At 38.4% G+C, this 15,646-nt stretch overlaps 1 protein-coding gene and 1 long non-coding RNA gene across 2 annotated transcripts; both read left to right on the plus strand.

Annotated features, from left to right (window-relative positions):
* The first annotated feature begins 513 nt into the window (after positions 1–513).
* On the plus strand, positions 514–6,955 carry LOC122772697. Its single transcript, XR_006360804.1, has 3 exons — positions 514–1,199; positions 1,299–1,363; positions 5,999–6,955. It is a non-coding gene; the product is annotated as an uncharacterized LOC122772697 (long non-coding RNA).
* A 1,373-nt stretch (positions 6,956–8,328) lies between these two features.
* Positions 8,329–15,609, plus strand: srgn (serglycin). Its single transcript, XM_044031146.1, has 4 exons — positions 8,329–8,518; positions 10,905–11,046; positions 14,531–14,721; positions 14,813–15,609. Exons 1-4 carry the CDS (start codon positions 8,464–8,466, stop codon positions 14,917–14,919), a joined length of 495 nt encoding a protein of 164 aa, XP_043887081.1. The 5' UTR covers positions 8,329–8,463; the 3' UTR covers positions 14,920–15,609.
* The last annotated feature ends 37 nt before the right edge of the window (positions 15,610–15,646 follow it).

Consider the following 15,646-nt stretch of genomic DNA (forward strand, 5'->3'; position numbering starts at 1 on the left):
TTTTTTTTCAATTGCAGTGAGAAACTTTGCTCTGGAAATGGTCCTCAGTCTTTTATCTTTAACAGAAGTGGATTTAATGACTGAGTCTGTGAGTAAAAGTCTAAATATAACTCAGTTTGGTCCCAAAATGAGTGGAAGAGCTTGTCTTTCCAGGCTATTAAACTGCTTAATGGATAAAAAAAACACTGAAATTGTGTCCATTAAAACTAAATCATTGTCTGAAAAGGACTGCGATGATGTGGTAAGGCCTTGTAGAAGCTGCAGATTATCTACATCTTTCCCCATTCTTCATTTGTCCTTCATGCTTCAATATTTTAACACTGTTTTGTACAATTACCACATTGCACATGGGTTCATGTACACATCAGTGTTACACATGACAAAAATAAAGGCACATGTTAGTAAAAACATCTGTGACTGTCCATGTGAGGTATTTGAGCTCACATTTTTTGGAGTTTTATAAATTAGAAACTTTTTTTTTTGATACAGTTTTGTGTTTTCATTACAGGAAGTGTTAACGATAGAGAACAGATGTGTGGGGCCGATGCAGTTTCTTACTAAGAATGAGGTCATGTCACTGAAGCTCACTCTGTTTCCTCTATGACGCTGGTCCACTTTTCTGATCTGTTCAGTTCGTCACAGCCATCCCAGCTTCTTCTACAACTTCAAAAACCCACATCATTTTGTGATAATCTTTTCATGGACATACAGATCACAGAAATGGCAAACACGTAGCATTGAAGCAGATGTTTGATGACTCAAGTCTTCAGTTCAGCGTTACTCCCATGACCTGCTGAGTCTGATTGTGGCAGTTAGATACTGCGACTGTCATCAACACTGCTCGGTTTAACCTTCCTGCTCACCAAAGTTAAATAGTGCAAGGGCAGAGGTTCAGGTGTAGCGTGGGATTGAAAAAGAGACTCCATTCTCTAAGTGACCAATCAAAATAGTTGTAGTTTATTGTTACATTTCATATTACCATGTTTTTGTTTTAACTAGTAGAATAATGTAATGTAAAGCACTTTCTAATTCTGTTTTGAAAGGTAAGTGCCACATAACTTACTATTACTATTTTGAGGTGGTAACCAAGTTACTCAGTGTAAATCTTTTTCTTATTCATTCTCTTTTTTTTACGGCTTTATCCTTCACATCAGGGTCACATGGGCCAGGAGCCAATCCCTGCTGACATAGGCTGAAAGGTGAGGTACACCCTCATACATACAAAGACGAAACAACCATTCACTCTCACATTACGATCATTTAGAGCGTCCAATTAACCTCTGCATGAATTTGGACAGTGGGAGGAAAATGGAGAATCCAGAGGAAAAAAGGCCCTCAGTTCCACTGGGATCCAAACTGTGAGGTAACAATGCTAGCCACTGCACCAACATCTGCCCAGCTTGTTGTTCTTGGTTTGCTAAGCAGCCCTTTTAGAGAGGTCACCAGGCAAAATACCAGGTGTAAATATTCCTATTTATGATGGCTGAGTTCCATTTCACTGTTTCGCTCTCCTTACTTACATGAACTGGACAGAGCCATTGTTAATGGGATTTAGTAACACATGAGATTTTGCAGGTAGAACATGTTAGAAAATGAATTATGAAATATGTTGCTGACCTCATGTAAAAAGAGATCTTGATCTCAATGGGACTTTACCTGGTTAAATAAAATTAGATAAATAAGAAATGGCTTCTGTGCGAATGGCCCATTATATAGTTTATTGTAAAAGAGTGTTTGTGGCCTGTGCAAAGGAAACCATTTCAGTGCACGTAAAACCTGTAATTCCTGCTTTAATTTGTGCCCTCAGTCTCAGTAACCTTTGTGCTGCTTGTCAAAACGTGCTCGGGACTGATACACTACAAACTAATATGCCCAGGTTTACTGAGACAGCTTACTGGAAAACACACCCTCACCCCGAATAGAATAGACAGTCATTTTATGTCTCTTCATATTTTACATCTGTGTGTCAACTTATCTCAACTTAAAACTGCCATTAGTTTTTTTTTCCTACTGCACTTATATACAAATATAATAATGTACAGGACACAAAATCGTTCTAAACATACAGTATATATTTAATCAAATATTTATATCAAATTTTATTTCTATAGCTCCAAATCACGACATACATTATAAAATGTAAAATGAAAATGGGGGACACAGGAAAGGGAGGCGAGGTAGAGACGGAGGAGACAGCCCAGGAGCAGATGTGTAGTTCTGAGTTGGTTGTGATATTTTTATAGTACTATAATGTAATTTATATAAGTAGTAGCATGGATTGTTGCCAAAAAATATACTGATAGCAATATAGTCACAGCATAATAAGGTCTTGAACTGGATCCTGCAGCCCTAGCTAAGTGGGTTTAAAAATTCCAGAAATAGATTTTCTGCATAATTTTGGGCGAACTTTGAGAATGAGTCACACTTTACCCTTATTATGATAAAATAAATATACCTGTATCAAATTGTGCAGACACGTAAGTCTCTTTAAAATGTAAAAAAGCTACGATGCACTGATAAGAAGGGCCTCCTGCAGTCAGCACCATTGTGTGAGATGAGGGTAGACCTGGGAAGGAAACTGCACTTTCCCCAGGTTGTTCAAACTTCCCTGAGGCCTGACACGGTCATGTGGTCGGAAGAGGCCAAGAAGGTCATCCTGATTAAACTGACTGTCCCGTGGGAGGTCGGATGCATTGAAGCCTCAGAGAGGAAAGCCACCAAGTATCTGGACCTGGTCCAACTGATGTGGAGACAAAGCATGGCGGGCCTGGCTATTCCCAGTTGAGGTTGGATGCAGGGGCTTCCCGACACAGTCTGTGTGGAACACGCTCACAGCTCTGCGAATAACAGGGAGGTAGAGGAAGGCTGGGTTGGCTTTGGAATAAGAGGGAGGAGTTAAGCTGTGTACCAGGACAAGATGGGCACTGACTGGCCATCACTGCCAACCTGCCAACTTGAGGGGCGTTGAGGTTCGGGGTCGAAACGGCTGATGAAAGTTGGATACCACTTTATGATATCTCCTGGTTTAAAGCTACAGTTCCCTCTTAGGTTACAGCTACAGCTACCTTTGTGTCTAGACTCTAAAACCTAAAAAATGTCAAGAAGGTCCATTCGTTTGGTGTTATTTTTAATTTATGTTCTACTCTGTCTTTCTGGTCTGTGTCTCTCAATAATGTGTCTCAAAATATTGATCAATCTTTAATCTATACATGCTTTAATAACAATAAAGGGATATAATAACACATGAAAAAAGAGATATTACAGATGCCATTCTAATCACATTTGGTACCGAGGCTAAATTAATGTTATTATCAGCAACTGTGTGCTAATTTGTGTTAAAATGGAAACGTAACCAACACATCCCGTTTCTGTTTAAACTCAAAATACAAAGGTCACATATTTCCAGTACTTTACATTATTTTTAATTGGCCTGGCCGCTTTTGGAGAAGACGTTTGACATTACGGGCTTCATAATTCCCTGTAACTACCTCTTCTCATATTAGTAAAATACAAGATAAGTTGGTGCAGATGCTGGGTCTCTATGAACACACTTCCCAGCTTGCACAACTGATCTTACACTCATAATTCTCCAAACAAAAACTGCTGACAGTAGATTATTGTGGTTAGGAGTCACTGCGCTCCACTGTCTCTAAGTCTAGTTCTTCTTTTAGGTCTCATTTTGTCCAGACCGAAGTACTTTACTTTGTTATTTATATTTCAAGCAATTTAATTACCTAAATGAATTGTGTACTTTTACTCCAATACATTTCCTCTAACTACAGTATCTTTGTTACTACCAAATAAAATCAGAATCAGAAGACTTGATAATGGCCTATATTTATAGAGCACTTTTCTAGCTGCGTTACACCACAGTTTCGCCATTCACCCATTCACTCACATTCATTCTGTACAGCACATTTTTTTATCATACTCATTCAGACACTGCCAACACAGCCGCCAAAAGCAACGTGGGGTTAAATGTCTTGCCCAAGGACAGGAATCAAACCCACACCTTCCAGTTGAAAGACAAGTCACTCTACCTCTGAACCACTATTGTTTAAATTCTAACCCTTTACTTTTACTTCTAAAATAAAATCAGAAAAATACTTTTAATACCTACTAGTACATGTACAATAAATGTCATATACTTTAAGACTTTTACTCTTGTAAAAATGTGTCTTCTACAGCTTCTACTAAAGTCATTTTCTGGTAATATACTATATTATATATTTAAAGACTGGTCCAGACTTAGGTTATTCTATTGTTGTTGTTTTTTGCAGACATGTTAGTGTTTGTGTGTTTATTGTGTTTCTCTCTATGTGAAAAAGTGCTCTGTCTCTCTCTCACTACTGCCATAAACTCTGGTTTCTCAGACAATAGACAGCAATCCCACGTAATCCCACAGGCATGAGAATGGACACCAACCTGACAGAAAAAAATGACCTTTTTTTACAGATGGAGAAGCATATAGGACTGCTGGGATTGATTAAATAACACATAAATAAACATATATCTCCTGGGGGCGGTTACCTTTTTTTGAAATCATCTGGTGTTACTGAACTGGCCGTAAAAATAGCCAGGAAAGCTGTTTTAAGCACTTGTTTGCCCTTGTCACAATTTACAGTGTGAGCTGGGTTTCCATTGTCATCTTAAATTGTAATTTTTGCCCTTTAAATTGTGTCTAAATTTAAATCTTGTAAAATGTGTCTTTAAACACTTTAAATTTGTTGCTTTAATTGTACTGTGGAGGAGACCAGTGACGTAACAACCGGTAAAATACCATGTGTGCAGTGATGTATGTGCGTCAATATACAGTATGTACCATAAATATGTCACTTGCTGTGTGTTAGTGCACTTGTATTTATAACTTTGTGAGTTCCAAAATATCCTATGTGAGGACATTTGGACCTTGTGGGGACATTTTGTTTGGGCCCCACCACTTCAAAGTGCAAAAGGTTTAAGGGTTAGATTTGGGTTCAGGTTAGGGTTAGGCCCTTAGTTGTGACAGTCAAGGTTAGGGTAAGGGGCTTGGGACTGCATTAAGTCTATGAGTTGTCCTCACTACGATATGAAGACAAGTTTGTGCGTGTGGAGGCGGGGTTAGGCTGACTAATGTGTCATTTCCTGAAGAATGATGAGGATGATGATAGGAACTGATGTTACCACTTCCTCAGAATTATTATGATTTGATGTGTCAACTCTCTCTCTCTCTCTCTCTCCATACATATATATATATGTATTCAGATTATATTTTACATATAATCTGAATGTAAAATGTGAAAGACATTATAATGATGACTATCAGAGAGAGACAGACGGGGGGGTAACACAGTATTCAGCCTACAGAGTACATGAACCAGAACATAACATAACAATATTTGACACAGTGCTGCCAGTAACACACACACACACAAACTGGTTTCCATCACTTCAGAGGACATTACATTTGACTAACATTCATTTCCTGGAGACTTACTCTAACATTAACCCTAATTACTACTGGCCTAAACCTAACCATGACCCAAACCCTGACCTCTGCCTTTAAAACATGTCTTTACCTTAAAATGCACTAATTTACATTATGGGGACTTGATTTTTGTCCCCATAAGGAAGAGAAGTCACTCACATGCCGAGAGGTCAAACAGCTAGAAACAAGGCCACACACACACACACACACACACATCACAACACACGTCAACAACACATATGGAAAGAAATGAATGTAAAAAAGCACTGAAGTAACACAGCGTAGTGACTGTAGATTGTATGTATATATATATATACATATATATATATATATATATATATATATATATATATATATATATATATATATATATATATATATATATATATATATATACATATATGTACCCATGTATAAAAAAAATGGGTGAGGTCACCTGGGTTATTCCTGAAGCCAAACAGGAAATGAGAATATACTGAACAGCCACTACTCGCTATTGTGTGAATAATGTGGATGATTGTTTCTGTATAGGCTGATGACCTGTCCAGGATTTACCCAGCATCCTGCCTGCCCACACCGATGATCCCTGAAGCAGTGTATGTGATGATACATGGTACATCTACACTGGATGCAAAAAACGTCAACATAACAGTGGTGAATACTCTCTTTCCTCATCCAAAATTCAAATTCTTCCTCGCATAAAGAAGACTTCAGAGCCAGCACCTGGCTCAGATTTAAGGTGCAGAGTCAGGGAAGAAGACCATTGATGCTATCTGCCAGACAGACTTCCCCCTTTCTTCAGATATCCAGCCCATCATTTAAACTTCCCTACAATCACATGCACATGCGTAGGACCACATCATCAAATTGTTGCGACATGTGTTGCATTTATTTTTTTTTAATTCGTCTTCCTCAGCAGCAGCAGCAACATCCAAACTAATAGCTCAAATGTTTCATTATCATAGCAGTTGATCTTAATAATCTGCTTTAGCTGCCCGAGGCGTCAAGACGTACAGCACATGTCGACACTTGAAATGTCTCAGTCTGTGTTTACCAGCAGTCTTAAATTACACTACAGAAACACACACACATACACGCATGCTTGGGCAGCATTTGTAGTGAGGACACTCACTCATAATTACCCTAATCTTATCTATCACAACTAAATGCCTGACCCTAATCCCAACGTAAAACCCAATTCAAACCCCCAAAAACAAGTCTCGAGATCTGATCACCTCCATCGTCAGCACATCGTGGCTGATGAGTTTGAGGTGATGCCTTCAGGTCGCCGGTACCATGCAACCCGGTGTAATACTTTTGAAATTATTTTATTCCTTCAGCGATCAGGCTGCTGAACTCAGATACATTAAAAATAGCACTTTTAATCCTAAACATTATCATTTAATGAACCATGACTTCATTGTCTGTCAATTCGTTGGTGTTGACTATTATTAAATTGTTCAGGTCGGCTGAATGTAACGCAGATGTGCTGAGCTGCAAATGAATTGTCCTTTGGGGATCAATAAAGTTGTCTGAATCTGAATTAACCCTCAAAAAGCCATTTTAAGCAGGAACAGAATGTGGGACCCGTTTTTTGCTCCTCCTAAAGATACCCGTACAAGAACGCACACACACAGATGTACTGGGGTTGATTCATTTAGTCTAGGTATCTGATATCATGAATTTTTCACCAAGTCTCGATTTTGCACAAATCCGGTAATCTTAAGTGCCCTCGTGAGTCACATGACGCACACTAAAGTAACCTCTAGAGTGTCATTTATATGTGACCCCTAATATAAAAAATATTATATAAATGAGTGTATTTCTAGTGGAGAGAAGTGATGCAGTGTCCTTAAAGTTGTTATGAAGTTCCTGCCACTTGTCAAGTTATAAGGAAGCTATTTCTGTATTTCTGTTTTTTTGAGTGAATTTCCCATCATAAATACATTTTTAGTGTATATAGTAAGTATATATTGTTCCATATCAACGCAGACACTTTTATTTTGAAGATGTCTATACATTTTTCATCACCAACATTTTTATTTCGATATCATGATGGAATTTGATCTAATTAATTCATGTTTATTCAGACAGGAAAGTGCATATTAATGAGCATACAATAAGTTGCAGTAAATATGCCGGATATAGCACAATGCTAGTTTCCACCCGTAGTCCTATAATCAAACAAATATGTATGGTCTGTATTTATAAAGTGCTATTCTAGTCTTGATGAGCTGCTTTACACTACAGTTTTGTCATTCACCCATTCACACACTGCAACATGAGCTTAAGTGTCTTGCTCAAGGACACATATAGACTAGGAGAGGCAGGAATTAAACGCACAACCTCACACTACCACTGAGCGACCATGGCTCAATTCTAACTGCTCATTCAAAAAAAAATACTTTTCGTTTTAAATAAAGTACATTTTATATCAGAACATTACTTTCGATACATAAGTACAGTAGATGTCATATAATGTCAAGTAATATTATTTTAGAAAAGGGACATTTTCTGGTAAGTTACTTTTAGGTGCTTTTAGGTACTTTCTACCACACTGCCATTCTGTATGACAATATTTGGATATGGTATCACCTCCACCTCTTCCTCGGTCGTTATCAGCACAGAGACTGTTTGAATCCTCTGGTATTTCCTCAGCTCCAGTGTGTCGTATTACGCAAACATGAAATGTGATATTGTGTGTGGTGGCTAATGCAAAAGTTTCCAGCGAGAATGTTGATGTGAGAGTTTGTCGGTGTTCAGCAGCAGCAGCAGCAGCAGAAGAAGAAGAAGTCTGCTCTGCTGCAGGAAACAATGACGCACTCAGTCAGAGGGGCTGAGCTCCTTCAGCACTTTGACTTAAAGACACTTCACACGTTACTCTGTAACACACTCTTCAAGCGCGCGCGCACTCTCTCACACCACACACACTTACAGCGAGATAGAGAAAGAGGCTTCATCTTTGTTAATATTCTTCAACAAACACTCGTCGGAGGATGAAACTGCTCCTGCTCCTTGTTATCTCCTGCCTCGCCTTACATAACGGGAAAGGTATGTGTGTACTTTGTTGTGTTGAGCGTCTTCTGTGTAACTTTGACACAGCGTAAGTTGTTGGGAAAGAATTCAGAAATTGTGACAAACTCACTCAGTGAGATCCTTAAAGAAGTCTCATCGGGGTGTTAGTGTTTTTGACTGACAAGTGCAAAATACGGGCTTGTGTTCCTCTCCACTGACATTTGACTCTATGTCGGCACAAGATGGGGATTACCGACGCTTGTGTGACTCATTTTGTGGACGTCAGGTTTCTCTGTCCTCGGGCTGATGATGATGATGAAGGGACATCAACATCCTCCCCACCTGTGGCAGCCTGCACTAAGTCTTGAAGAATAATTACACATAATAATTATACCGATTAGATTTTGTTGTAATAGAAGATGGGGAACTGTCTGTCTGTCTGTTTGGCTCTTCTTTTTTTTTTACTACAGGAGAGATCAACAGTGTTTCAGTTTCCGAGTTAAGTTTCGATGTGGGTTTTTTTGCCCTTGTACATGAAAGAGGGGTTTTTTTTCCCAACTTTCACCATGACACAAAGTACAACAGTGTCGTCATGCTTGTTATTAATAGAGAAACGAATCTTTGTGGGTAAACTCCACAATAAAATTAAACACCACTGTCATTTCACAATGTGACAACTTGATTTAAAACCAACAACATTAAGCGATTTTGAAAACACTAACTGAACTGAAAATGTTTAATGGAAACACCTTTCCATTAAACAAAACCAAATTCGTGATCACGGACTGTGATATTGATATTTTTATCCTGTATAGGTGTTGATTTAATGATGTATTTCTGTTAATTGTTACAGTAGGAAAGGAACATTTAGCCACAAATCTTATATCATTTTAACTTGTTACAAAGTTGTTGTTTTTTATAAACAAATAAATATACAAAAACAACAACAATGTATTTTCATAGTATACTATAAGGTTGAATCACTCACATTTTCTCAATAGTTATTCCACAGTTGGACCTTACCTTTCAAACAACCGTAACTTAATTCTGGTGTCAAATAATACATGTACTGTACCCTGACACTGAGAGCTACGGAAGTCTACAAGCAAAGGACACTGAAATCAAAGTCACTCACTCGACCAAATAATCATTTAAACTTAAATGGCCCTTTTGGGAGAATTTAGTTCGGGGCCTAAGTGCTGCCTGCATTGAGCTACGTCGTTTTAAAAGACAACAGAGCAGGGACATAATGGTTATTAGCAAAATCAGAGAGCTTAATAAATACAGAATGAGAGAGCCACAAAGTGTATTTCCTATGCACTAAAACAAACAGCAAATAAATGTACACACAGAAATAATATTGCCATCTTTTTTTTAGGCTTTTTTGGACAGAATGAAGCATATTAAAGCTGCAGTAGGCAGGTGTTGATTGTTGAGTTTCACAGTCAATGAGCAGTGACAGACGCACTTGTTCGCTACCTCCGATACTTAAAGCTGTCCAGAATTTACATGAGTTTATTGTGTTTATTGTCCGACTCTCTTTTAGACTCTTTTTCCTTTTAGCTCTTTGTTTGTGCAGAGTAGGTGTAGTGGAGCGGTCAATCGGAGCGGCCGCTCTCTCTGAACTGGTCAAATCTCCCATGACTTGACAGATGTAGGTGAAACAGAGTCCGGAGGAGGTGAAGATGTGTTGTTCCATCACAGAAAAAGAGCCCTGCCTACTTTACTTTTAATAGTTTATAGCACACAGTGACTTAAATTATGAAATGCATCACTGGTTCGTTAAAGACTTTCCAAGCTGCAACAATTTAAAAAAGAGTTTTAGATTGTGTTAAGTTTGATCAAAGTCACGTAGATACTGTTGTGGTTGCCAGTTTCATTGATGTGGTTCATCAGTTTAATCTATAACAGATTTTCTCAAAACCTAGAGCAGACCATTTTAAATTCTAAAAATAATCTTTGACCCATGCACCAAAACTTTTAATTGCATCGTATTTATCAGAAACAAGCATCTAAATCATCACGATTGAGTTTAATTAAAAAACATTGGTGACTGCCTGGAAAAAGCTGAGAAAATATCCTATATATCAGACTTAAACTTTGTTTAGTTCATATCTACTTGTTGCCTGTACTCAAGGCTCTGGTTCCTCCTCACTTCCTGTTCTTACAGAAGAAACAGCTCTGAATCACACAAGACCAAGTGTTTCATTACTCTGTTGCAGAATACTGTAGTGTTGTAATCCTCAGTAACACCCTGGACATGGAACGAGTACAGCCCCAAAACAAATTTCACACTGAACTAATCCAGATGAGCAACCAGATGTTGCCCAAGAAAACTGTTCACAACTGAAGTGACTTTTTGCTTAAATGTAACATTTAACATTAAAAAAAGTAAAAACCTTTCTCTGTCTTTTTTCTCTAGGAGTGCCAACCAAAGCCTCGTACCAGTTTGTGAGATGTAACCCCAACGGCGACCAGGCCAACTGTGTTACTTACCAAAGTCCAGAGATGCCATGGAGTCAAGAGCTGCCAGCCAAGCTGCCGGCATCGACTGCACAGTATCTGTTAGTATTCATGTGTTGTGAGCATCGCTAAAGAGGTTGTGCCGCTTGGGATGGGGATGGTTTATTTGCTCTGTGAATTGCTCAGAGTGAGATGAGAGCGTCCTGGTAGCAGAGAGTTCACTCTGATGTCTGGAAAAACAAAAGCGCACCCGTGTGACAGCAGCTACGCCGCTACTGCCGTCAGATAAGTGCAGACTTTAAATATAGACATGCAGATTTGGAATCTCTGAGTTTTGGCTGACACAAATCAAGCGACGCAGCATCTCTCCCCGGGGTTTGTGTCTGTGTTTTTGTGTTTTTTTTAAGAGAGAGTATGTAAGTGTGAGGTAGTTGGCCAAGAAAAGCCAAAATAGACGACAGCATGGAGGGAAAGAGACAGATGGAGAGGACGACAGAGAGAGAGAGGACAGGGAGGTTAGAGCTGGAATCAAAAAGACGTGAGGAGGCTGTGGTGTTTTATATAAAAATGAAAGCAGTGGATGTTGATCTGTGGCCATTTTCGCTTCACTTCCCAGTAGTTTGAGTTGGAGTCAGTCGGTTTGAGTTGACTCTGAGAAATCCCTCTGTGAGAAAATCCCTGTCTCGATTTAAAGTGATGATTGTGTTGTATGTAGATTATTTCCAGCATTCCTCAACCTCTCTGTGTGTTATACGAGTTTAATACAAGGAAGTATGACGAGAAAACTGGGAAAATAGAGGCGTCATATGTAATAATAATACTTTGGGGCATTCATATCAACATATTCACTGACATGCATTTCCTATTATTGTCAGTGTGTGTGTGTGCATCGGTGCATATAAGATAAAGGGACTGGTTCACTGTTAAAGTGCTTTCTGGAAGCTCAGTGCACTGGAAACTTGAGTAAAGAGGGAGAAGGATAATTCATCTCAGATTATTATGTCGAGAACAGTGAACTAAAAGGAAGGTGCAAATTTTCTCATTGTATGACACACTGGTTATGTTTCGGCCACTTTTTTTTTGTTTAACTTATAACTCTGCATCAGTTTCCCAAAAACTTTAAAGTACTAAAAATAAAGAAAATCCTAATATAAATCGTGATGAGAGCAAATTTGTCCACAATGTAGTCAGAACTAATATCATTTTGAATTGGTAAACAAATCATTTTAAATTAAATATTCGGTAAATGAATTACAGCTTAATTTAATGTGTTTTTATTTATTTTTCTAAAACATATACACTTAAACTTGAACTAAAAGAAATTTTGGATTCTTTGGTTTTCTTTCAAAAAATGTAGCTTTTAGGTAATTTGTCACTTCACTAACAACAGCCCTACTGCTGTTATGTTCAGGCTTATGCTGTCCTGGAGACGTTTTAAAGATTCATTTGCAGATTTTTTCTTAAAAACAAGCAGCTTTGAGCATTAAAGCAAGTTGCTGAGCCACATAAACCTATGTCAGTTATGGCAGCCTTTGCTCCACTGTTGTTGAATTCTACTAAATGTTGTTTTTTTGTCTGTCCTTGACCATATAAAGCATAACCCACTCGGAAACTGCATTATGCACCACATATGCACCACATTTAGCCTCAGCTGTGAACAGTTTCCGTTTGCCTGTGATCAAACGTAACCATTAACGTCATCTAACTCTTCTTCAGTGGGAGGCAAGAATAGTGAAGGGATTCAAATTTTTGTTATGTTTTAACAGTTTGAACCGTGAGAGGTTTTTAGAACATCTTATCTTTTTTTTAGACTGTCAGTCCAGATTGTTGAATTTACTCACTTACTCATCTTTTACCACACCAGTCAATCACAGGGCCACATGTAGAGACAACTCTCACACTCACGGTCAATTTAGAGCATCCAATCTGCATGTTTTTTGGACTGTGGGAGGAAACCAAAGAACCCGGAGAAAACCCACTCACACACACACAGGGAATTGTTTAATTTAGTTTATAAAATTGAATACATTTAAGTATATGTTTTTAATGAGTGGCTGCTTAGATGGTGTGTGTTTCACATTCTTGGTCTAAACCTTCAGCTTCCTCTTTGCAAGTTCCTCTTATCATATCAGATAATGACGTCGTTTTTCTCAGAAAAGTTGTAGAACCCAAAACCAAAGATCTCCAATCAGATTGTGTGCCTTCAATGAAATCACACTGATTCACTTGAACGGGTTAATCTTATATCTATCTATCTATCTATCTATCTATCTATCTATCTGTCTATATATGTACATATAGAGATATTTGCACTCATGTCAAGCCTTAATAAACAATTAACACGGGTGTTAATGGCAGAAAGTTGATGTGTGAGGATGTGGGGTGGCGTAGTGGAACAGGGGAGCTGTGAAAATGAAGATAATTCTCATATGTGGCCTCATACATCGCCTTGAGCTTGGTTTAAAAACACCACGGCAGCAGCAGCAGCAGCCCCAGCTTTTGCAGCTCGCCTCCAACAGGAAGCCAGAGGGAAGTGTTGAGCGGAAGAGGGCTGTGACGCCTGGTGGTCTGCTGCTTCTGGTCTATTGTTCTGTGGTGAACTATGTGCCACACTAGTGTGATGATGTATGAGAAATTCCACGTTACATGGTAACTTGTAATTAAACTTCATTTATTTATTCCCGCAACCTGTATTAGATTTTAAAAAAAGCTATATAAGCAATATAATAATATTATTGTCTGGTTGAGCCAATGCTGCCTCTGTAAATTCTTGATTAAGTCTATATAAGTTTTACACGTACATTTTAAAATAAATACAGTAGCTGCTGAGGAGGAGGAGAGAATGAGGTGTTGTTGTTGTTGTTGTTGAAATTACACTAAAATAAATCCTAGATATCATTGATTAGTAACTGATTGGCAAAACTGTAGTGCAGAACTTTTAAACATAAACAAATATGTGTTGCATCCAGTCATTGTCAGTTGAGATTACACAATGCTCCACACGACACTCTCAGTGTTACTCAGTACAGCAATGTTCAGATCTCGTGTCACCTGTCAACATGACCGCGCTGCACACAGGAAGGGATTTGTTTTATGTCAAAATACATAAAGGCAACGGTAACTTTTGTGTTACTAAAGCAGATCGGAGTATGACTGAAAAGACAAAGATTATTATTATTATTATTATGCTCATAAAACCACAGTGGTCCACCAGTTTAAGGAGATATATATCAGGTCTGATATGTTGTTTGACACGGACAATTTTCAGATGAAGGATGCAGGTGCGGATTTCAGCTTCTTAATTGTAAATGTATTATGGTTACTTTGCTTCTCTATGACCGTAAACAAAATATCTTTAATTATTGGACAAAACAAGACACAAATGTTTTATGCACTAAACAACTAAATAATAGACCAAATAATTGACAATGAAAATAATCCAGAGTTGCAGACTTACGGACATGCGAATACATTAGATTTACATGAGGTTGTTCTGTAGGAACCGTAAAGGATGTGGTGGATCACAGGCATGTCTAAGTGACAAACTGTCAAACTCATAAAATCTTTGTCTCATTCTGTTTCCAGAAAGGCAGAAACTGTGAAGGATGAACATGCACCAGAGAACAAGGAAGACAAGATGGGAGTGGAGGAGGAAAGCTCTGGATATTATGAAGGCTCTGCATTTGAAGTTCCATTAAACAGAGATCAGGGTTTTGTGGCCACTGAAAGTGACCCAGGCTCTGGGGAGTCATGGACAGACATGGATCTAAACAAAGGTTGATTTAGTTTCCCCTCTTACTCTGGTCCCAGGTCCCTCTTTTCTTTGTCCCCATGTTGTCTGACGTGTCTGCGTTCTTCTGTTTGCAGGTGTGCATACAATGGACCTGAGGTGGTTGCTTCGCCTCAAATCCAAGGCCGGTGAGGACAAACCAGCAGAGCAGGAACTGAGAGAAGACAACCTTCTGCAGCTGTAGGCCCCAACCCCTGATCACTCACACACACACACACACACACACGCACACAAACAAGGAGAGCATCCATTTTATTTCAATCTTGTCTATTTAATCAGCAAAAGCAAGGATTGCATCACCACCTGGTGGTGGGAAAATTTGGCTGGGCAGAGACTCTTCAAGGCTAAATGTAATTCTGTATTCTCAGCGCTACCATGGTTAACAATATAAAAAGCATCTGCCAAAAGTAAAATAATGGTAGACATCAATCAGACATACTGTGTCCCATATAGTTCAAGTGGACAGTGGCCTGTGGCTTTCTTTTGTAAATTGGAATAGGTTTTTTTTAATATAACATTTTAAATATTAATTTTAAATGATTGTAATACCAGTGCAATAAGATGACACCTTTATCAATGCATCGCTTAATCTATGCAGATGTGTATCACACACTTGTTTATATATTATCTGATCTCTTTTGGCTCAAATATTGTGACACTTAACATTAGGGGAGTTTTGCAGACCTGTCTCGGGAACTTCCTGGTCTGCAAAAGTTCAACAGAAGGTGTCTTGTAAAAACCCAAACCCCTCAGGATTAACCACTGTGAGCTGGAACATATGCAAGAAATATCTTATCGTGTACATGTATTCATTTCAACATGCTCAGTGTTGTATGGTTTGTAAGACTTCTTTTAATAAAGATTTACAACAGTATTCATACTGATTTTTCTGTTATCAATTGTATAAACTG

This window comes from Solea senegalensis, linkage group LG7, assembly GCF_019176455.1.
Source record: "Solea senegalensis isolate Sse05_10M linkage group LG7, IFAPA_SoseM_1, whole genome shotgun sequence".
Lineage (NCBI taxonomy): Eukaryota > Metazoa > Chordata > Actinopteri > Pleuronectiformes > Soleidae > Solea > Solea senegalensis.